Source organism: Malaclemys terrapin, chromosome 8 (assembly GCF_027887155.1).
Source record: "Malaclemys terrapin pileata isolate rMalTer1 chromosome 8, rMalTer1.hap1, whole genome shotgun sequence".
In the NCBI taxonomy this organism is placed as follows: domain Eukaryota; kingdom Metazoa; phylum Chordata; order Testudines; family Emydidae; genus Malaclemys; species Malaclemys terrapin.
The window spans coordinates 91,767,563-91,792,421 of record NC_071512.1 but is presented as its reverse complement, the minus strand read 5'-3'; the positions used below and the strand labels follow the sequence as shown (position 1 = coordinate 91,792,421).

The 24,859-nt window shown below is 42.4% G+C and overlaps 1 protein-coding gene across 1 annotated transcript in view; it reads left to right on the top strand.

Moving 5' to 3' along the window:
- The window catches only part of PDE4B (phosphodiesterase 4B), a 403,030-nt gene that overhangs the window by 32,270 nt on the left and 345,901 nt on the right, over positions 1-24,859 (top strand). The window contains exon 2 of the mRNA XM_054038005.1: positions 23,115-23,228. Within this exon, the coding sequence (XP_053893980.1) occupies positions 23,187-23,228 (42 nt within the window). The 5' untranslated portion in view covers positions 23,115-23,186. The remainder of the gene's footprint in view (positions 1-23,114; positions 23,229-24,859) is intronic.

Here is a 24,859-nt window from a genome sequence, read left to right as displayed (position 1 = left end):
TTAGGTATTTCTTACATCTTTTTCAAGTGACGAGAAAGACAAAATACCAGGTCTCTCAGCCAGTATTGAAGCAGTTTATTTAATTGACCAATGGAACTGCATCAGTAGCAGGAAGTAAAAGCTATTCATCACAGTTTTTGTACGCCTTGGACATAAAATCATAAAAGTGTAGGACTGGAAGGGATCTCAATAGGTCATCTAGTACAGTCCCCTGCATTCAAGGCAGGACTAAGTAATAACTAGACCATTGCTAGGTGTTTGTTTAACCTGCTCTTAAAAACCTCCAATGACTGAGATTCCACAACCTCTGTAGGCAATTTGATGAGATCATAAGGGTCTGAGCATGAGCAAAGGCCACTCTGACGTGGTATACCACCCTGCAGCTTCAATTAAAACTAGAGTTCTATTTTTCCATACATAAATGAAAGCCTTTCCTTGCCTTAATGTGCTTCTTGGTTTATTAGGTATATGGAACAGTACCAAGAAAGTGTCCCGGTGGTATAGCCCTTACTCAAGCAAAACTTCTATTGATTTCTATGAGAGTTTTGCCTGAATGCAAGGAATGTAGGATTGAGTCAAAAACATTCTTAAGGGTATGTACGTTCTTCCTTAGACTGAAAGGTTATCTGTGCTGACTTTACTAGCAGTGATGTTTTTGAGGGGTGCCCAAATTCTGAAAGTTATTTTAGTTTATAGGAATGTCTGTGGCACTAGTCACTATAATATCAGTGCACTTTCTAACTGCTTTGGATTTGCTTCTGCAGCCCTTATACAGTAAAATTCCCATTGACTTCAGTGGGCCTCTTTCAGGTATAGTGACTCCAAGGATGTGCTCCAAAAGTAGTAATCTTCAGACACAAATTCCTGTGAATCTCCTCCAATTCTCATGTCATATTTTTACCTTTTCTTTTTGCCAGTTTCTTTCTAAGTAAAGGAACATATCTTGTTCAAAGGAAGAAAAATTGGAAGTTTTAAGAACTCAGTTGTTGTTGAACAAACATTTTGGAACTATGGTAATTTTAGGGGGTGCTCTTTCTTGGTAAATGTATATCTGGTTGTGCTGCCCTTCCACACAGGAATAGTACCTTGCTCTACAAATAGCGCTTTGTTTTAAAAAAATACCATCTGAAAACAATGGGACTATAGTAGACTAAGATACTACTCCGCTTTAGCAAGCCTGACAGCGTTGGGTCCAAAAATAACAGGACTGTTTGCTTGGGTATCTATTCAGGAGATTGGGTCCTCCCACTGTACAGTAGAGAGAAATCCTGCCTAAACAGACAGAGTGCAAATACAACACCTTTGAAGACTTTAACAATGTCACTTTTTCTGTTTAAAAAAAAAAATAGTTTGAGTAAGTTTCTCCAAATGAAAGATTAAGTCATTGGCTTGAGCCAAGGGCTACATGAGCTGGCACGGAGCATGCTTCCTCACACAACTTGGCCAATTTAATCCTGTCTGACCTGGAACACTTGAATTGTTCCAGTCCATGGTGTTATCTGCAAAGACTAGCCAGACTTGCTGAATTATGCAGTTCCTTTTTTTGTGATGCTCACACATGTGGACTATGATGAGACTTCTAACAAACAAAGGCAGGTTATGAACTAAATGTATTTCCCATCCCACTGTTTTTTTTTTTTAAATATTCCTAAATAAGTGTAGTTTTTCCTTTTTAAACACATAATTGATAACAGTGCCTTGCTCACTGTATGCTTTTTGGCTCCACATTGGAGAATGGGAAGCCTGTGCTATTAGTTGCACACAGAGGAAGAGAGTATAAATTGCCTGGTTTAATAGTATGCTTCTCTTTCCCAAATAATTCTCTTGGAAATTTTGAACACAATGGTATGTAAAGTATCAGGGGGTAGCCGTGTTAGTCTGTATCTACAAAAACAACAAGGAGTCTGGTGGCACCTTAAAGACTAACAGATTTATTTGGGCATAAGCTTTCGTGAGTAAAAACCTCACTTCTTCGGATGCATAGAGTGAAAGTTACAGATGCAGGCATTATATACAGACACATGGAGAGCAGGGAGTTACTTCACAAGTGGAGAACCAGTGTTGACAGGGCCAATTCAATCAGGGTGGATGTAGTCCACTCCCAATAATAGATGAGGAGGTGTCAATTCCAGGAGAGGAAAAGCTGCTTCTGTAGTGAGCCAGCCACTCCCAGTCCCTATTCAAGCCCAGATTAATGGTGTTGAATTTGCAAATGAATTTTAGTTCTGCTGTTTCTCTTTGAAGTCTGTTTCTGAAGTTTTTTTGTTCAATGATAGTGACTTTTAAATCTGTAATAGAATGACCAGGGAGATTGAAGTGTTCACTTACTGGCTTACGTATGTTACCATTCCTGATGTCCGATTTGTGTCCATTTATTCTTTTGCGGAGGGACTGTCCCGTTTGGCCAATGTACATGGCAGAGGGGCATTGCTGGCACATGATGGCATATATGACATTAGAGGATGTGCAGGTGAATGAGCCCCTGATGGTGTGGCTGATGTGGTTGGGTCCTCTGATGCTGTTGCCAGAGTAGATATGGGGACAGAGTAGGCAACGAGGTTTGCTACAGGGATAGGTTCCTGGGTTGGTGTTTCTGTGGTGTGGTGTGTGTAGTTGCTGGTGAGTATTTGCTTCAGGTTGGGGGGTTGTCTGTAAGCGAGGACCGGCCTGCCTCCCAAGGTCTGTGAGAGTGAGGGATCATTTTCCAGGATAGGTTGTAGATCGTGGATAATGCGCTGGAGAGGTTTTAGCTGGGGGCTGTATGTGATGGCCAGTGGTGTTCTGTTATTGTCCTTGTTGGGCCTGTCCTGCAGTAAGTGATTTCTGGGTACCCGTCTTGCTCTGTCAATCTGTTTCCTCACTTCCCCAGGTGGGTATTGTAGTTTTACGAATGCATGATAAAGATCTTGTAGGTGTTTGTCTCTGTCTGAGGGGTTGGAGCAAATTCGGTTGTATCTTAGGGCTTGGCTGTAGACAATGGATCGTGTGATGTGTCTTGGATGGAAGCTGGAGGCATGTAGGTACGTATAGCGGTCAGTAGGTTTCCGGTATAGGGTGGTGTTTATGTGACCATCAATTATTTGTACTGTAGTGTCCAGGAAGTGGATCTCTTGTGTGGACTGGTCCAGGCTGAAGTTGATGGTGGGGTGGAAATTGTTGAAGTCCAGGTGGAATTCTTCAAGGGCCTCCTTTCCGTGGGTCCATATGATGAAGATGTCATCAATATAGCGCAAGTAGAGGAGGGGCATTAGGGGACGAGAGCTGAGGAAGCGTTGTTCTAAGTCAGCCATAAAAATGTTGGCATACTGTGGGGCCATGCGAGTACCCATAGCAGTGCCACTGACTTGAAGGTATAAGTTGTCCCCAAATCTGAAGTGGTTGTGGGTGAGGACAAAGTCACAAAGCTCAGCCACCAGGCTTGCTGTGGCCTCATCAGGGATACTGTTCCTGACAGCTTGTAGTCCATCCTCATGTGGAATATTGGTATAAAGTGCTTCTACATCCATGGTGGCCAGGATGGTGTTTTCAGGAAGAACATCAATGCATTGTAGTTTCCTTAGGAAGTCGGTGGTGTCTCGAAGATAGCTGGGAGTGCTGGTAGCATAGGGTCTGAGGAGAGAGTCCAAATAGCCAGATAATCCTGCTGTCAGAGTGCCAATGCCTGAGATGATGGGGCGTCCAGGGTTTCCGGGTTTATGGATCTTGGGTAGCAGATAGAATACCCCTGGTCGGGGTTCTGCGGGTGTGTCCATGTAGATTTGTTCCCGTACTGTAGCTGGGAGTTTCTTGAGCAGATGGTGTAGTTTCTTTTGGTATTCCTCAGTGGGATCAGAGGATAGTGGCCTGTAGAATGTGGTCTTGGAGAGTTGCCTGGCAGCCTCCTGTTCATAATCTGACCTGTTCATTATGACTACAGCACCTCCTTTGTCAGCCCCTTTGATGATAATGTCAGAGTTGTTTCTGAGGCTGTGGATGGCATTGCGTTCTGTACGGCTGAGGTTATGGGACAAGTGATGTTGTTTGTCCACAATTTCAGCCTGTGCACGTCTGCGGAAACACTCTATGTAGAGGTCCAGTCTGTCATTTCGACCGTCAGGAGGAGTCCACGCAGAGTTCTTCTTCTTGTAGTGTTGGTAGGAGGGTTCCTGTGGGTCAGTGCACTGTTCAGTGGTGCGTTGAAAATATTCCTTGAGTCGGAGACGACAAAAGTAGGCTTCCAGATCACCGCAGAACTGTATCATGTTCGTGGGGATGGTGGGACAGAAAGAGAGTCCCCGAGATAGGACAGACTCTTCTGCTGGGCTAAGTGTGTGGTTGGAAAGATTGACAATGTTGTTAGATGAGTTGAGGGTACCATTGTTATAGCCCCCAGTGGCAGGTATTAGTTTAGATAGCTTACAGTCCTTTTTCCTCTGTAGAGAAGTGAAGTGTGCATTGTAAATGGCTTGTCTCATTTTTGTAAAGTCCAGCCACGTGGAAGTTTGTGTAGAAGGCTGGTATTGTATGAGAGTCTCCAGTTCTGAGAGCTCATTCTTGATCTTCTCCTGTCTGCTGTACAGGATGCTGATCAGGTGGTTCCTCAGTTTCTTTGAGAGTGTGTGGCACAGTCTCTCACCATACTCAGTGTAGTATGTTGATTGCAATGGATTTTTTACCTTCAGTCCTTTTGGTATGATGTCCATCTGTTTGCATTTGGAGAGGAAGATGATGTCTGTCTGTATCTGTGCAAGTTTTTTGTTGAGGTTGATGGATTTCCACTCCATACGGCTAAATTTAGTGCCTTGCATGGTGTCAAGTATCAGGGGGTAGCCGTGTTAGTCTGTATCTACAAAAACAACAAGGAGTCTGGTGGCACCTTAAAGACTAACAGATTTATTTGGGCATAAGCTTTCGTGAGTAAAAACCTCACTTCTTCGGATGCATAGAGTGAAAGTTACAGGAGAGGAAAAGCTGCTTCTGTAGTGAGCCAGCCACTCCCAGTCCCTATTCAAGCCCAGATTAATGGTGTTGAATTTGCAAATGAATTTTAGTAGTGAATGAATTTTAGGAGTGGCTGGCTCACTACAGAAGCAGCTTTTCCTCTCCTGGAATTGACACCTCCTCATCTATTATTGGGAGTGGACTACATCCACCCTGATTGAATTGGCCCTGTCAACACTGGTTCTCCACTTGTGAAGTAACTCCCTGCTCTCCCTGTGTCTGTATATAATGCCTGCATCTGTAACTTTCACTCTATGCATCCGAAGAAGTGAGGTTTTTACTCACGAAAGCTTATGCCCAAATAAATCTGTTAGTCTTTAAGGTGCCACCAGACTCCTAATGGTATGTAAGACTATTAAACTGCATCCTTTGTGTTTGTCAAAACTAATTTTTAAAAACATGATTTGCTATTGACCAGGCGATCTGTTTTACAAATATAAGATTTAAAAAATCATTAACATATTGAAGAAAATGGAAAGTGTTGGGTTTTTTTGCAAGTTTACTCCACCCAGATTATTTGTATCTGTGCCTGAAAGTCTCCTAGGTAAAACATGGTCATATTTTCCTAGCTGTAATACTGGAAAAAAAATTGCTTATGTGTTTCATTGTAGCTCTGCAGAGAAGATTAAGCCTACTGTCAGAAAGCAATGTAATATTATGTTCAAATTAGTATTGATTTTTCCCATCATAATTGAAGCAGATGAAGACCAATGACAGTATAATTGTACCTTCTGCTAGAGATCAAAGAGTTACAGGAATTCTGGGAATAGACTAACTTTGTTATTCTCAGTTTTAATAATTAGGTTGCCAGAGAAAAGATGAGTCTTTGCAATCCTGTTAACCTTTGTGAAATCACAGTAAGGAACCTCTTAATGGAAGTTAATGCTGGATGTTAACAAAGGATAATTTAACTAGTAATAATGTGAGCTGAGATGTTTCCCTTAAGTTCTCAGTTTGGCTCTGCATTGTGCCCCATCATTTGACAGTTTTTTTTTCTTTAATATGTGTCCTGCTGTTTATTTAAAACTCCATTTTGAAAGGAAGCATTGGATTAATCTACCAGTAAATGATGATAACTGTGTACAATTTTATTCCTTTGCACAAATGCCTGACTGCTTGAAACAACAGCTCTGGTATATAGACTCTTAGGCTGTCAATTATAATGTATAAGTTTTAAAGCAAGCTTGAAAAAGGATATATCAGTCAATACTCTCTAGTGAAGTATTATTAACCGTCCTGCAATTCCCACAAGAGTTTATTACAGCAATATTAAAATCAGGCCAATGCCCAGAGCATCCTGCCTTTTCTGTTTCTTTAGACTATAAGCCCTTTTGGATGGGGACTGTCATTATGTTTGGCTTGAACAGTGCCACGCTCACCGACGATGACCAAAATATAATTGTTGTTGTTTTATTATGCTGATGCTTTCAGGCATGAAACATTTGTTTTGCAAAAATCATAATGGAATAACATTTTGGTTGACGAGATGGATTTCAATGGAGCTGACTTTAACACAAACAACAAAAGTGGTTGTAGATCAAATCAGAATGGGCAAAAAGGAATAGAAATTGGCAATCAGTTTTTGCTGCCCTGCAAACATTCAAAATAGGGATTAGTATTATGGATTAGGAAATTCTTGCCCCTACATTTTCAAAGAATTGTGTGCATTTAGCTGGTCGAAGTCAATGACCGTGATACAGCTAAAATCCCATGGTACATCCCAGGGTTCAGTCCAGAAAAAAATAGCATTAATGGCAGGAAGATTTTATGGTCTTTCTCAGCCCAGCAGTTGCTTTCTGTTTGGGTTAGTGAGGAGAGGAGATGTGTGATTGAATGAATCCATTGTACAAGACATTGTCTTGTTTGTAACAATGTCAGAATATTTGGCCACATTAATGAAATGAAGATTTTTTTTTTTTAGTGGTTTGTAATCTATGCAAAAACTTATGTATAGTGTACCTTTGTACACCATTACAGCATTATTTGTTGCATATATATCTTTAGAGTTATAGCATTTACAAATATGCATTGTCAATAAATTGATAGCATAGCAGCAATATTGCATATACTGACACTATGCAGTGAGTGATCAGTGACTTCCATGCACTTAGTCACCACCTAAGCAATCTGTTTGTTTTAAAGGGCTAAATATTTTCACCTTTTTAATTTACTTTGTTGTTTAAAATAAAATACAGAAACTCTAAATAATGTATAAATAGCAGTTGACACCTACACAATTAATCTTTGACCAATGTAAATATGAGGCTATATTTGCCTTTAGTGCCCTGTATAACTCCCATTTCCTTCAATAGGATTCACACCTTTGTGTCTGAGGGCAGAAATGGCCCCATAACTTTCACTTTTCAGACTGAAAATTACCCCCCATACTGTTATCTAGTTCACCATCTGAGGCCTGATGATCATTAACAGAATTGGATGGTTTGAATGTGATCCCAGCTGACAAATGATGTAATTACATCTGTGATCGGATAATCTCCCTCATCCCAATCCTTTCCTTGGTAAAGCTTCTCTGTTCAGGTTTCTGGGTTTTTTTGTTTGTTTTTTAATCTCTGATCATCCACTCTAGCTTTTTGAACCAGGAAGCATAAGCAGTTTGTGCTACGATCAATATTGGTTCTTAACTGCATGACATGGTTCTTGGTTACTACTATTGGCAATTAAGGAAAGGTTCTGTGTACTTTTCTAAACAGTTTTTTCCTGCTTTCTGTGAAAGTTTGGGGATGGGGTGAATTTAGGATATGAGAGCAGCCAGATTAACAGCCCTGATCACCAAAATCCTTTGTTAATCCACAGAACTAGTACAGCATGAGCAGCAAAAGCATAATCTTCCCTACCCTGCTTCACCAGGGTGTTTCACATGCAAAGTCTCCCTCACATGAGTCACTAGCAGGCTTTGTACACTGAGTCGGTGCTAAGGCCTGTGAAGTCCATGGTAATATAAGCAGTCAATAGAGGTGTGATTCAGTGTCCTGGCTTTTCAGCATTTTCCTTGTAAAACATTAGCTGCTTTCACAGTACAGGGGAGCAGGCAGCCTAACTCAGTTTTTAAAAAAAGGACACATCCTGCAAAATCTGGTACACTTGAGAGGTCTGGCCCACTTAAACCAAAATGGGGCATGAGTCACAAATTCATGGCACAGTTCCAAAGTTCCAGAGTAACACAATCTGTTGCATTTGTCCCAGGTGATCTGTAAAACATACTGTCACCGTTCAGGGCTAGCTGCACCTCTCACTCTTCTGTGATCTCTCTCGAAGTGCACTCCCTCCAAGTTTTAGGACTCAAGCCTTCATCTCTCTGGGATGGAATCCTGCAGTTCTCTAGCTACAGCCCTCCTGTATACTAGTTGTGATTGCTCAGCAGACCTGACTGGACTTGGTACCTGCAGTTCTTCCCTTCAGGGGCGGTGACCAGCAGTGAATACTGTGGCCCAAACAGCTTTCTTAAAACAAAGTATGATTTAATATTAACAGCAGGAACACAACATAACAGGAAAAAAGGATTAAAACAACAAAAGGCCTACACACACACACCTATTTTACCAAAAGTCTTTCCATCTTTCACGTGGGGACTATAACAGGGTGGCTTGCTCCTTTAAGGGCTAGAGACCTAGGGACAGCCAACCCTAGTTACTAAATAGGCTCAGGTGAATGCCCTGTAAGAGCAGTAGGAAGCTGCATGGGGAGGATGCTCAGGAAGTTGTGGAGGAACTGCAGAAAGTGAAAGTCTGAGAGTGGTGGAGATGGTCCAGCTAGGAAGGGATTGGAGTCGCCTGCTAACGCAGGAAAGGCCATGAGATGCCAGGAGAATTTTGAGACAGTACCTCAGGGAGCAAGGGCTGTGCCCAGGTTAAGGCTGGGGAGAAGACTTCCTTGTGTTTATTTTGAATTTTATGCCAATAAAACTGGACTCTACGGTGGGGTATTACTGAACAAAGAAACCTTTTGTGAGTTAATGAGGAGCCTAAAGGGGGAAACCGAGGTAAGACACCTGCAGAGCAACCTCAGGCAACAAAGGGGTGTTTGGGAGGTGACTGGTACAGTTACAGGGACCCTAGTAGGACTACCTTCCCAGATATCCCCAGCTTCTCAAGGACTGTGAACAGTTTCTTCCCCTTAACCATCTGAATTCTTTAGAGGATTTCTGTCTTTAAACTCTAGTAAGTCTCCTCCCCCCCATTCTCCCCTGTGTGAGAAATTAATGGAGAAACCTGTTTAGGAAGTCTGGGGGTGTGGTGGGTAAAGGGGACTAGCCAGCTTATCACAGCATTGTTCTTCATGTGTTCACCAAGAGATGTAAATATTAGGAACCACCCTCTTTTCCTGGGCACGTTTTCTGACAAACCTGATTGTGAATTAACACAATATATGCATACAGCAACAAACCCAGTAACCTGATCAGTATACTGCACTCATAAATTGTTACATTGTGAGCTAAACAAAAAGGGGCAAGTTGTGGTGTGTGCTGTGAGAGTCTATGGATACCAGTCCACTAACTGTAGGACTGACAACCAAATTATTTTAAAGGCCACTGTACAAGAAAATCTGCAGACAATGATTCCATCACTGCAAACCTCTTGAATCAATGACACATATCTGAAAGTATCAGTATCCTGTTACCCAAAGGGGACTAATCCACCTTTAGTGCTATAGCATTAAAATTTCATTTAGAATTGTATGTGTGATGATTGCAATAGTAATAGCTAAAACTGATAAAATACAGAACACTCATGTTGGATAAATTGAGGTGGAGTGAAAAGAACAGGAGTACTTGTGGCACCTTAGAGACTAACAAATTTATTAGAGCATAAGCTTTCGTGGATTACAGCCCACTTCTTCGGATGTTGAGGTGGAGTGTTAGACTTACTTAATTTTTTCCTTTCCTAATTATTATATAATGTTGTGTGCGCGCGCGCGCACACACACACACAGATACACATTATATAATAGTAACACCATAGACTTGCACAAGGCTTCACCCAGTGAAGAAAGACAAGCTTCCTTGCTTCTGCAAGGATCTTTCATTTTAGGTACTGATTGAATCTTATGATCTAGATAAGGTGACCACCATATTTTATATTATTTATAGATAGTTTTAACACATTGCTTACTAACTCTCATTTAGTACCGGTTAGCAGCTTAGAGAACCTCTGAGATGATAGGGTTCTCTTTAGTTTAGACTATTACTGGGAAGCCTGTTAATGTGGGCAGCATTGCTTTCAGGTATTCTCTTTTACCCAGCATTAACTAGTCCACTGGGATAAATTCCTTTCTTCGGAAAATAGGAGAGCAAAATTATTCACTAATGGACAGGAAAACATTCAAGTTTAATTAGCAAGCTTGTACAGGTCAGATGTTTTGGTTTGCTGGTGGATATAATCTGATTAAAAATTAAGATAAGGTATGATTAAGTTGTCAGAAATTAAGGTAAGCCTCTTGTTTTCTTTAAAGCAGTTATGAGGCCCAGGTGTTTGGGTAACTAGCGTAAAAACACTGAAACATAATGATCCAGATTTGTACCCAGATTTTAATGTAGTCATCTAAAATGAAATCCACATCAAATGTAGGCTCTAAGTGTATAATATGATTTGCAGTCTGGATATATACTTCATGTTTAAAATTGGTAAAGAATTAGCAAGGAAAGCTGGTTTAGATTTAACAGTACTCTTAGAGGATCACAAGTGATCCACTAGTGGAGTGGGACTCTTCCCTACAGTATGTTTTCTAGTGCTTTGTCCACCCTAGTTTTAAAGGCTTATAGGAATCAGGGTTTCCTTAGGAGACTGTATCTTGGTCCGAAAGATCTTACTATCAAGACAGGACCCCCACCCCCAATATTTATCTTAATTGTTCCTTTTTAAAAAAACTGTCCTGCTTGTTACTACTTGTTGCGCCCCATCTACCACAATAGATAATTCTTCTTTTCTCTTCATGTTTACCACTATAAATTTTCATAAACTCTTAATGTGTCTTCACTTTAGTTATCTTTTAGCAAAGCTATAGTTATATCCATTGCTATTTTAATCTTTCCTAATAAGTCCGTTCCTCTAGCCCTTTAATATTGGTTGTTTTCTGCAGTCTCATCAATTGGTCTAGAACTTTATGGTAATGATGTTCCCAGAACTGAACATACAGATGTAGTTGCACAAGAGTTATATATAGGGCTTGTCTTCATTACCGCGCCAAATTGGTGTTGCTGCACTGACATCTTGGCACCGCTGTAGCGCATCTGGTGAAAACTAGTTATGTTGAGAGGAGAGCACTCTCCCATCGATGTAATTACTCCACCTCAACAAGAGGCAGAAGCTATGTTGGTGGCGGGAGAGCGTCTCCCACTGACGTAGTGTAGGCACCACTTTAAGCTGATGTAAGGTATGTTGCTTGGGGTGGTTTTTAACATCCCGGAGTGACGAAACTTACATCGACTTAAGCGGTAGTGTAGACAAGTCCTGAGAGAGACTCATCGCCTTGGTGTGGGGCTTAATGCCTCTATGCATGCAACCCAATGGGATTTATCATCTTTGTTCCCATATTACACTGCATAGTCATGTCTAATTTTCTTTCAGCTATCACTTTAGATCTCTTTCACTACTACTGCTTTTCAAGTTTATCTCCCAATAAGTTAATATCTTGGATTCTGATTATTTTTCTTCTGTTATGCTAGCTTGCATTTTCCCAAATGAAATTTTGGTTATTTCTGTCCTTAATTCCCTGGTTTGTCCTTATTCCAAGGGAATTAGGCATTAGGACAACCCAGAGAAATACAGACCAGCCGTGTTAACTTTAGTACCCAGAAAGATAATGGAGCAAATAATCAAGCAATCAATTTGCAAACACCTAGAAGATGATAAGCTGATAAGTAACAGAATGGATTTGTCAAGAACAAATCAACCTAATAGCTTTCTTTGACAGAGTAACAAGCCTTATGGAAGGGGGGAGGCGGTAGATGTGACATATCTTGACTTTAGTAATGCTTTGGTTACTGTCTCGCATGACCTTTTCATAAAAAGAAAAATAGTGAAAGATAGCCTAGATGGAGCTACTATAAGGTGGATGCATAACTAGTTGGAAAGGAACAATCAATTGCACACATACAAAATGGGAAATGACCGCCTAGGAAGGAGTACCATGGAAAGGGATCTGGGGGTTATAAAGGATCACAAGCTAATATGAATCAATAGTGTAACACTGTTGCAAAAAAAGCAAACATTATTCTGGGATTTATCAGCAGGAGTTTTGTAAGCAAGACATGAGAAGTATTTCTACTCTACTCTGATAAGACCTCAGCTGGAGTATTGTGTCCTGTTTTGTGTGCCACATTTCAGGAAAGATGTGGACAAATTGGAGAAAGTCCAGAGGAGAGCACCAAAAATGACTAAAGGTCTAGAAAACATGACCTATGAGAAAAGATTGGGTTTGTTTAGTCTGGAGAAGATAAGACTGGGGGGGAAGGCATAACAGTTTTCAAGTACATAAAAGGTTGTTACAAGGAGGAGGGAGAAAAATTGTTCTTCTTAACCTCTGAGGATAGGACAAGAAGCAATGGGTTTAAACTGCAGCAAAGGAGGTTTAGGTTGGACATTAGGAAAAACTTCCTAACTGTCAGGGTAGTTAAGCACTGGAACAAATTGCCAGGGGGGTTATAGAATCTCTGTCATTGGAGGTTTTTAAGATCAGGTTAGGCAAACACTTATCAGGAAAGATCTAGTTGTTATTCAGTCCTGCCTTGTATGCAGAGGACTGGACTAGATGACCTATTGTGGTCCCTTCCAGGCCTATGCTTCTATGATTCAAAACCTCTCCAGAGCCTTTGTCTTATTAGTTTTGTCTTTAGTGATGTCTGGAGCTTTCACTCTTGATTTTTTTAGAAAACATTTTATATATAAGGATTATTTTTTTCAAATATATACAAGTGATACATGAAGATGGGTTCCAACTCAAATTCTGCAAAGAAATTAAATTAAGGGAAATTCAAGAGACTGTCTAAATTAAATGAGCAGCCAGTTTAATAATTGTCCAAAGAACAAGATGGCTAGGATCCTTCCAAAGGAAATAACCATACAGGAGAGAATAAAAATCTTCATAGAAATATGATTTTAAAAAAGTGAGCGTTTGTGTTTGAGATGTCCCTATAACAGATGAGAGGGATGTTATCTGCTAACATTTTAGCTACGGAGCCTTTTTCATGCTGTTGCAGTGATGTCTGTCTGACTCAGCTTATATAAGGGAGTCTCAATTATAAGTAAAGGTTGTGGTTTTTTGATTTTTTTTTTAAGTATTTTGGTTGGCCGGAAGAGAGAGTTAGCTCTTCTCTTCTTTTTTCTCTTTTTGTGATTTGATTATTGTATATAGGAAGGGTGTTAACCATCTTGTTGTTTTATAAAGAAATTCAAATAAAAATGTGACGTGTTTGGCTTTGCCTAAGGGTATGTCTACACTACGGGATTAATCCGAATTTAGATAATTCGGATTTGAGAAACAGGTTGTATAAAGTCGAAATAAGTGCGGCCACACTAGCACAGTAATTCGGTGGTGTGCGTCCAAGTACCGGGGCTAGCGTCGATTTTCTGCACTGTTGCACTGTGGGTAGCAATTCCATAGCTATCCCATAGTTCCCGCAGTCTCCCGCGCCCATTGGGATTGTGGGTTAAGATCCCAGTGCCTGATGGGACAAAAAACATCGTCGCAGGTGGTTCTGGGTACAGCCTCACTTCCTCCCTCCCTCCCTCCCTGCATGAAAGCAACGGACGGCAGACAACCATTTTCGCGCCTTTTTTCCTGGGTGGGTGAACACTGCAGACTCCATACCACGGCAAGCATGGAGCCCGCTGAGGTCAAGACAGCACTCATGAATATTGCAAACACCTCGCGCGTTCTCGTGGAGTTTATGCTCAGCCAGGACCAGAAAAACGAGGCGAGGAGGCAGCGGCGGCGGCAGCGCAGCGACAAGCATGATGAGGACATGGACACGGACACAGAATTCAGTGAAACCACAGGCCCCGGTGCTTTGGAGATCATGTTGTTAATGGGGCAGATTCTATCCATGGAACGCCGATTCTGGGCAAGGGAAACAAGCACAGACTGGTGGGACCGCATAGTGTTGCAGGTCTGGGACGATTCCCAGTGGCTGCGGAACTTTCGCATGCGTAAGGGCACTTTCATGGAACTTTGTGACTTGCTGTCTCCTGCCCTGAAACGCCAGAATACCAAGATGAGAGCAGCCCTCACAGTTGAGAAGCGCGTGGCGATAGCCCTGTGGAAGCTTGCAACGCCAGACAGATACCGGTCAGTCAGGAATCAATTTGGAGTGGGCAAATCTACTGTGGGGGCTGCTGTGATGCAAGTAGCCAAAGCAATCACTCAGGTGCTGCTACGAAAGTTAGTGACTCTGGGAAATGTGCAGGCTATAGTGGATGGTTTTGCTGCAATGGGATTCCCTAACTGTGGTGGGGCAATAGACGGAACCCATATCCCTATCTTGGCACCGGAGCACCAAGCCACCGAGTACATAAACCGCAAGGGGTACTTTTCAATGGTGCTGCAAGCACTTGTGGATCACAAGGGACGTTTCACCAACATCAACGCGGGCTGGGCGGGAAGGGTTCATGACGCTCGCGTCTTCAGGAACACTACTCTATTTAAAGGGCTGCAGCAAGGGACTTACTTTCCGGACCAGAAAATAACCGTTGGGGATGTTGAAATGCCCATAGTTATTCTTGGGGACCCAGCCTACCCCTTAATGCCATGGCTTATGAAGCCATACACAGGCAGCCTGGACAGGAGTCAGGAGCTGTTTAACTACAGGCTAAGCAAGTGCAGAATGGTGGTAGAATGTGCATTTGGCCGTTTAAAAGGTCGCTGGCGTTCATTATTGACTCGCTCTGACCTCAGCCAAAGAAATCTCCCCATTGTTATTTCTGCTTGCTGTGTGCTCCACAATCTCTGTGAAAGTAAGGGGGAGACCTTTATGGCGGGGTGGGAGGCTGAGGCAAATCGCCTGGCTGCTGATTACGCGCAGCCAGACACCAGGGCGATTAGAAGATCACACCATGAAGCGCTGTGCATCAGAGAAGCTTTGAAAACCAGTTTCATGGCTGGCCAGGCTACCGTGTGAAATATCTGTTTGTTTCTCCTTCATGAAAACCCTCCCCCTTTACTGACTGATTTTCTGTAAGGAACCCACCCTGCCCCTTCCCCCATCTTTCTTTCAAACCAAATAAAGTCACTATCATTTAAAAATCATTTATTCTTTATTAATAGATTAGAAAAAGAGGGAGGGAACCCGGGTGGTATTTGGGAGGAGGATTGCTGGGAAGGAAAAAGCCACAAAGAAAAGGTTAAAAAAATGACAGCCTTTTGCTTGGGCTGTCTACTGGGGTGGAATGGGAAGGTGTACGGAGCCTCCCCCCCCGCGTTCTTACACGTCTGGGTGAGGAGGATACGGAACATGGGGAGGGGGGAGGGTGGAACAGGGGCTGAAGCGGCAGTCTGTTTTCCAGCAGCCGTTCCTGAACCTCCACCAGACGCCGGAGCAGCCCCAGCGTTGCATCCTTCATCCTCTGGTCTTCCTGCCGCCATCTCTCATCTCGATCGTCTCTCCTCTCCTCACGTTGGTCCCTCCTCTCCTCACGTTGGTCCCTCCTCTCCTCACGTTCACTGACTTCTTTCCTATACTTTGAAACTGTTTCCTTCCACTCATTCAGATGAGCTCTGTCACTCCTGCTGGATTGCATAATTTCAGAAAACATGTCCTCCCGCGTCTTCTTCTTACGACGCCTTATCTGTGATAACCTTCGGGATGGAGGAGGGAGGCTTGAGGAATTTGCAGCTGCTGTAGGGAGGGGAAAAAAGAGAGAATTGTTTTAAAAGCTACATTTTGCAGAACAATGCTTATACTCTTTCACGGTGACCAACACTGTTCACATTACATAGCACATGTGATTTCTGTGCAAGGTCGCATTTTGCCTCTTAATGCTGAGTGCCTGTGGCTTTGCTGCTAGAGATCACAGGTCTGGGCAACAGAATTCGGCTTGCATGCGGCCATGGTAAGCCATTGTTTTACAGCTTCTGCACCCTCCTTTCCCACATACCAAGCATAGCCTGTAGAGTGCTGCAGAAGCCTGGCCAATCTCAGCCAGTTGGGGGGGGGCAGTGTGGGGGGGCTTGTCTGGGCCCCTTCAGGCAAGTAGAGTGCTGCGGTTTTTCTGTTAACATTCAGCAGCACCAGAGAACAAACTAACCCCCCCCCCCCACCATGAATTCTCTGGGATGATCACGGTACCCCTCCCCCCACCGCGTGGCTGGTATCAGGGAAGATCCCTGCAGGCACCAAACTACCCCCCCCCCCCGCCGCCGACCCCCCCCCCTCGCCATGAATTCTCTGGGATGATCACGGTACCCTCCCCCCACCGCGTGGCTGGTAACAGGGAAGATCCCTGCTAGCCAAACGCGAAAAACTCAGGGCCAATTTCCCATCTGCGCTTGGCTAACTGCAGGGAAGGATTTATTTTCCGCCACAGGCAAACAGCCCAGTAGGAACGGCCACCTCTGTCCCCTTAATTAAGTTCCCGTATTTCAACCAGGTTACCAGGAGTGATATCACTCTCCTGAGGATTACACAACAAGATAAAGAACGGATGTTGCTTGAATGCCAGCAAACACCGGGACCATACGCTGCCAGGCTTTGTCAAGCAATGATACCAGATTACTTGCTGCAAGCATGGCGTGGTCAAGTGTCCTACCATGGAGGAGGGAATAAGGATGCACTGCCCAGAAACCTTCTGGCAAGGCTTTCGGAGTACCTCCAGGAGAGCTTCATGGAGATGTCCCTGGAGGATTTCCGCTCCATCCCCATACACGTTAACAGACTTTTCCAGTAGCTACAGACTTTTCCAGTAGCTGAACTGACCGCGAATGCAAAGTCAGGCAAAGTAATCATTAAAAACCGTTTGCTTTTAAAACAAGTTTTATATTTTAAAAGGTAAACTCACCTGAGGTCCCTTCCATGGGGTCAGAGTCTTGGGTACTGGCTTGGGAGGCTTGGGAGGGTACTTCAGTCAGGGTGAGAAAAAGATCCTGGCTGTTGGGGAGAATGGAGTGCTGTGTGCTCTCTGCAAGCTCATCCTCCTCCTCCTCCTCCTCTACCCCATCGGCAGAATCCTCAGGCGTCGAGACTATCCCCGACCCAGAATCCACGAACAAAGGTGGGGTAGTGGTGGCAGCCCCCCCTAGAATTGCATGCAGCTCGGCGTAGTAGCGGCATGTCCGCGGCTCTGACCCGGAGCGACCGTTTGCCTCCTTTGTTTTTTGATAGGCTTGTCTGAGCTCCTTGACCTTCACGCGGCACTGCTCAGAGTCCCTATTGTGGCCTCTCTCCATCATGCCCTTGGAAATTTTTTCAAAAGTTTTTGCATTTCGTCTTTTAGAACGAAGTTCTGCAAGCACTGAATCCTCTCCCCATACAGCGATCAGATCCAGTACCTCCCTCACGGTCCATGCTGGTGCTCTTTTTCGATTATCAGCCTGCATGGTTACCTGTGCTGATGAGGTATCTGTGGTCACCTGTGCTCTCCACGCTGGGCAAACAGGAAATGAAGTTCAAATGTTCGCGGGGCTTTTCCTGTCTACCTGGCCAGTGCATCCGAGTTCGGATTGCTGTCCAGAGCGGTCACAATGATGCACTGTGGGATAGCTCCCGGAGGCCAATACCATCGAATTGCGGCCACACTAACCCTAATTCGAATTGCTAAAATCGATTTTGGCGCTACTCCGCTCATTGGGGTGGAGTACAGAAATCGATTTAAAGGGCCCTTTACATCGAATTAAATGGCGTCGTTGTGTGGACGGTTACAGGGTTAATTCGAATTAAAGCTGATAAATCCGAATTAAAGTCGTAGTGTAGACCAAGCCTAAGAGGGATTCCATCAACTGCACAGTCTGTTTAGAGGGTTTTTTCCACCTACTCCTTCCTTTCATTATTAGCTATTTCGTTTCCCCTTTTGCTGACATTTCAATCACTTCTCATTTTATCAGCACCGTATTGTAGCGCTAGCCCTGCAGATGAGACAGGAGTTAGTCTTCTTTTTTGACTGTAATGCCTGCTGCTAGCTGGAAATGAATGTGTTATTGAGAGCTTTATATGACGTATCCTGCCTTTGTCACCTTGAGGAATGAGACACCTGGTCTGGCTCTTAACTGTGGGACATAATGTGCTCTAAAATGGGACATGGTACTAGCTTAGGGTGGTCTTTCTTTTAAGTCACAACATGCTATGATGCTCTATCAGTGGCCCTCTCAACAATTTAATTTCCATGGCAAAGACAGGGAGAGGTCGTGAGCACATGGTACAGCAATTTGTTTTACTTTTTGTCAGTGGCATACTGAAGAGTTGGGTAAGGTATATGTGGTGCTTTTTGAAGGAAACTAAATGAGTAGTTTGAGCTTTTTTATTATAATGTAATAGAATTCAGGGATCTATATAGCACAGAAATTTAGTTTTATATAATTTTCAATCCAAATATGTGGGAAATAAAATAAATCTACACAGAGACATTTCTGTTTTTCTGCAGAATAGAACCCTAATCTCTTACCTACTAGAATGATGGGGAGCCAAAAAGGAACCTAGATAGATAATCCATGGAGATGTCACCCCCCCCCCCCCCCGTGAAAGCTTCAATTCAGGCTGAGAAGGCTGTAGCTCATTTCACTAAAATACCCATTAAATCTATATTTGTGGAAGCAATTAACTCTGACAGAAATGTTCAGTGTTTCCCTTGGCATTGCTTGGAGATGCATGTATCAGAATAAAATTGTTCTTCCTTATTGCATTTTTTCTGTAGAAAAGTCATTGAAGCAAATTCCCTAATTGTGTACACAGACTGATTTTTTTTGCATAACCCTAGGCGAGGTCATTGGTATCCGAGACTTTGCTGGAGGACCAGGTTGTGATGCCAGAACCTCAGTTGCAAGGATGGGCATAAAGAACGGGTACAAGGCCAAAATTGAAGAGTGCTGGCTAGAAAGAATGCATGACTAGAGCAGGTGGAGGGTGTGGTGGTTTAGTGGTTTTGTAAACTGTGCGACCAGAGCAGCTTGTATGGGGCTTGAGTGAAAATTAAAGCTCTGTTCCCAGCAGAAATCCCATTTGACAGTAACAGAAAGACTATCTGCCCTCCATGGTGGTAAATCGTCCTTGTGTTGCTGACAGCTTGTTTTGGCACAAGAAGATGTAATTTACAGCATCATCACTGCATTTGACTCACTATTTTATTGTGGCATCACAGGATGTTGTTAGGTTGTTAATGGGATATGGAGCCTTTCATCTCTAGGCTGCTCATTTAAACCCTGCCCATCTAAGTAGTGACATTGCAGTGCAGTTGAGAGGCAATCATCAGAATGCTCCAATTTTTGCCATTTTGTCAACACTTGTTCCACAGCTTTAACCCCTACCTCATCCTCATTTGCTTATGCTCAGCATGTATCTTGTGGGCTTCTGCCCCAGGATGGTCACAATTTGTGCCTGTGCAGTACCTCTGCCCTCCACCCTCTGCCCCCAGCTCTTAGGTGCCTTTTAAAAAGGTTATTTTGCTCTTCCCCTGTGCTGCTGCAGCAAAGAATATAGAACTAATACCTTGCAGCGCTGTGTGATAGTGCTTGTGCTCTTACAGATGAGGATGTCTGGCGTGGATCTGAGGGATTTGAATGCTTTGGCTGATGATGAAGGGGTGTGTATGTGTCTGTGTGTGATTTTTAAATCACACACACACACACACGCACAGTGTGTGTGTGTGTGTGTATACGTATGTGTGTAATATAAAACCCTGAAAAACATATATATAAAAAACCCTGAAGAGGTGTAGGTGTGAGAGAGATGTCTGAATCCCTACGGGAATTAAAGCAACTGGAAGCATGTGTAGTGCTTGTGTCACAGCTGGGACTGGTATCGGACCTAGCTACATTGCTGGCACCATATGTTAATGTTCTTTGCAGGGTGATATACTCTAAAGGGAAAGGATATGCGGCAATGCTTTTCTCATAAAATGAGCAGCAGCTGCATGAGCATCGAGTCCTTGTAGCATGGTAAGGTAGCTTTCTAGATCTCTCTGATCAAACACTTCTTGCTCGTTAACCCAAAGCATTCTCCTTAGAACAAGTTGGATTTTTTTTCTTATGCATTATTTCTGTAAATGGTGTGGTGGTGGTGTAATCTAAATGGCATTTAATGTGAGCACAGTTGTTACACTGTGTTAGAATTTCTATAGCTGCCTCTGAACCAGGAAGGAATCTGTTTGAATTGTGAAGTAGTATCATGCATTTTGAAATAGCCTGTGAATGCTGTCTGAACATGCATGATACTGAGCATGTTACAAACACCTCATCCTCAGTGGTTTAATCCTAATTAATATGTGCATGATTTTGGTGGCTCTTGGCACACAGTTATGGCTTGATACTACATTCTTTTCATGTCTGAACTCCCCCTGACTACAGGGATTGGAGTCTTAGGGCTTGTCTATACTTATGCGCTGGTTCGGTGGCAGGCAATCGAACTTCTGGGTTCGATTTATCGCGTCTTGTCTGGACGCGATAAATCGAACCCAGAGTGCTCCCCGTCGACTCCAGTAATCCTGCTCGGCGAGAGGAGTACGCGGAGTCGACGGGGGAGCCTGCCTGCTGCGTCTGGACTGCGGTAAGTTTGAACTAAGGTACGTCGACTTCAGCTACGTTATTCACGTAGCTGAAGTTGCGTACCTTAGTTCGAATTGGGGGGTTAGTGTGGACCAGGCCTTAGTGTATTAAAGTTGAGCGGCATGGGTAGTATCTGAAAGCTTTCACCATCTGAGGGCTGTTTGGTCTTGGTTAAATTCCTCTGGAGAGTTGTCTTCACCATAAAAGCCACCACCATAACTGGTACTACTTGACCCCTTTACTGGTAGCCTCAACAGAGAGGCCAGTTAGTGATTTGTCCTCTCACCCCAGAGTTAATCTTTCCAAGCCAGGGTAGAGACATATTAACAGTGTGCAAAAGCTTGCACTGGAGCTGTACCTGTTCTTTGAAAAACACCAAGGGTTTTCCTTTTCAGAGCTGTCCCTCTGGCACCTTTTCATGAGCACTCAGTTCATAGTAAGAAAGAGTAAGATTTTTAACACCTGGTGCCCTGGCCAAATTCCTAGGTGAGTGAATGATTATGTTCTGTCTTCCTCTGCAGTTTCATCTGGTTAGTTATTATTCATTTCTTTTTCTAAATGCTGCTGTGTAGTGCTGCTTGCCCAAAGTGGCTGCAGTGTCTCACCCAAGAGAGGGCTACAGTATAGAAGTGGATGCATGCATGTATAATATTGAATAGAGCCTTTATATTTGTGAGAGTTACTGTATGAGTTAAAATATGAATACAAATATCTCCTCTTACTAGTTTTTGTAAGGGCCAGTTTACTCAAACCTGGGACCTTCTCTGATATACTTCTGAGTAAGGACTTGTTAAAAAACTAGGTAGGAACCACAGGATTTGGTCCTATGTTTCTAAGGTTGTTACTAGGGCTGTCAATCACAGTTAACTCAAGTGATTAACTAAAAAAAATTAAATTAATCGTGATTAATCGCAGTTTTAATCACACGGTTAAACAATAATAGAATACCAGTTTAAATGTATTATAAATATATTTGGATGTTTTTCTACATTTTCAAATATAATGATTTCAATTACAACACAGAATACAAAGTGTCCAGGGCTGACTTTATATGATTACTTTTGATTACAAATATTTGCACTGTAAAAAAGATAAACAAAAGAAATAGTATTTTTCAATTAACTTCATACAAGTACTGTAGTGCAACTCTTTATTGTGAAAGTGCAACTTATAAATGTAGATTTGTATCTGTTACATAACCAATCAAAATCATGTAAAACTTTAGAGCCTACAAGTCTACTCAGTCCTACTTCTTTTTCAGCCTATTGCTAAGGCAAACAATTGTTTACATTGATGGGAGATAATGCTGCCCGCTTCTTATTTACAATGTCACCTGAAAGTGAGACCAGGCGTTCTCATGGCACTGCTGTAGCCAGCGTTGCAAGGTATTCCAGTATACTAAACATTTGTATGCCCCTTCTTGCTTCAACCACCATTACAGAGGATATGCTTCTATGCCGATGCTGCTTGCTTAAAAAAAAAAAAAAGTGTTAATTAAATTTGTGACTCAACTCCTTGTATGTCTCCTGCTCTGTGTTTTACCTCCATTCTGCCATATATTTCGTGTTACAGCAGCCTCAGTTGACGACCCAGCACATAGTGTTCAATTTAAGAACACTTCAGTACAGATTTGAGAAAACACAAAGAAGGTACCAATGTGAGATTTCTAAAGATATCTTCAGCACTCGACCCAACGTTTAAGAATCTGAGGTAGCTTCCAAAATCTGAGAGAGACGAGGTGTGGAATATGCTGTCAGAAGAACCCAAACCACTAAAAAAGAAAATCAACCTTCTGTTGGTGGCATCTGACTCCGATGATGAAAATGAATGTGCAGAACCCATTATCAGCATGGAAGTGTTTACTGGAATACTTTGCAACCACGGCTACAACAGTGCCACGTGAACACCTGGTCTCACTTTCAGGTGACGTAAATAAGAAGAATATTTGTAATAAAAAATAATCCTATAAAGTGAGCACTGTACACTTTGTATTCTGTGTTGTAATTGAAATAAATGCATTTGAAAATGTAGAAAAACATCCAAAAATATTTAAATAAATGGTATTCTATTGTTTAACAATGCAATTAAACCTGTGATTAATAGTGATTATTTTTTAATCTTGCGATTTATCGTGATTGATTTTTTTTAATTGTTTGACAGCCCTAGTTGTTACAAAGCTTATATTCCCAAACTCTGAGAACACTGATTTTTTTTAAAAGAATTCTCATTACTAATTAAATTATTATTTTGCAAATGGAATGTTATACTTCTGTGTAATTAGACACTTGGGATCCTTGTGCTTGGACTTCTGCTGCAAAGCGCTTTATGAAAACATGCTGTTAGCTGCAAGCTGTAAGCCAGCTAACCATGTTATCAATCAACTACATAGCTTATTACTCAAGAATACAAAGGCTTCCCACTTTTTCTTATAGGTTTACTGTCTGGGGAGAAATTGGATTGAACAAGAGCGGTTGGCACGAACAGGTGCATTTTTCATCTCTATAATGAAGAAAAGCAGAAGTGTCATGACGGTTACAGCAGATGACGTAAGTTTTTAAAAAAGTCAAGGTTTGTTAATTCCAGTATATTTTTTTCAGAACAGAACACACAGCCTGATTCTCCTTTCACATAGGCTGGCTTTACACTGGAGTTGCTCCTTGAGTTACTGACTTCCTTGGAGTTACTCCTAAATTATAGCAGTGTAAGTGAGAGGAGAGTAAGGTCCATTGATTAAAAAATAATAATGTAAACTCTTTTCTGTTGCTAATGCAGTATGTGCTTGAACATTCTACTTCATTAGATTGTAAGAGAGATGGACCTGAGCCCAACCACAAACTTTGAGAAGATCTGATCTGGATCCACACTTTGTGGATTTGCTGTAATTATATAGTTATAAGCATTTTTACAGCACTCACTACTGTGGTTTCTTAACACCCCATGTGCTGATATATTAATCTATCACTTCTCTTGCCACAATAATCCTTTATTAATTACATTCCAGTTCTTATTCTCAGGAGAAATGCATCAATTTGTAATAATGGCAATGATAATCACAGCAGTAATTGCCTTGTTTATTACAGCTTGGGATCTTTAAAAATGGAAAATCATCTTCTCCCAGAGTATATGTAACAGTGTTACATTTTCAATATCACTCCAGCACTTTTAATACCAGCAGCAGCCATTCTTTAATATTCTTCTAATGTAGTTTGTTTGGGTTTGTGTGTAGGTGTTATATATAATGGTTCATTAGCCAATTCCCCAGCAAGTACTAATTGGAAAGGGTAATTTTAATATGTGTTTATTCTTTATCTCTCGTGTGTGTGTGTGTGTGTGTGTGTGTGTAAACACACTAAAATTACCCTCTCTGAAGATAGTATCTGTTGGGGATCTGGCTGCCGTTCAGACAATACAAATAAGGTACAGAACCTTTCACCTGTAGGTCACTAGTTTGAATCAATGGATAAATGTTTCTATATAATGGATGTTTGGTACCCCCCCCTATATCAGATGAGTTTGATAGGTCTCAGTTCCTGCTCCCACATCACAAATTCTCCACCATGCTGTACAGCTCTGCACTAATTGGCAACTCATTAAAGAGGCCAAGAACTGTATGAATCGTGGTGACTGAACTGCCTCTGCCACCCACAAAAGAGTCTCCCCCTCCACTCTATATCAGCCTGTTGACAGAGTCGTGTGTCTGAAGCTTTCCCTTCAGTGGCTCTGTCAGGTGCTGTCAAGCCAATGCCTTTTGTCAGGTAACTTCACATGTATTCCTCCCTCTGTGGTTTACTCCGGGAGTACCCAATCTGGACTCCCGCCATCACGTGTGTCTAGGCAGGGACCCTTGTCCCTCTCCCCTCTGATGCGGGGGGTGGGTGGGTGGGTGGGGTTTGAAACCAGTGTGCCAAAAGGTCAATTCTGTGTTTTGCTTTTTCTCTGAGGGATAGGAACAGTGTATTGCCAGCTGTTACAAGTTATCACAGAACTTTCTAAGCAAGCACTGTTGTTCTTAATGTAAAAGCATTACAGAGAAAATGTATTAAGACAATAAAGAAATTTAAACAGCCAGTAAACATACCAGGAGTCACCCATCAGTCTTATGGGGTCCTAGTAGGCCTAAGTCTTTCCAACCCTTCTGCAAGAGTTGGGGGGCTCCCTTGGACAAGAGATGCTGTCC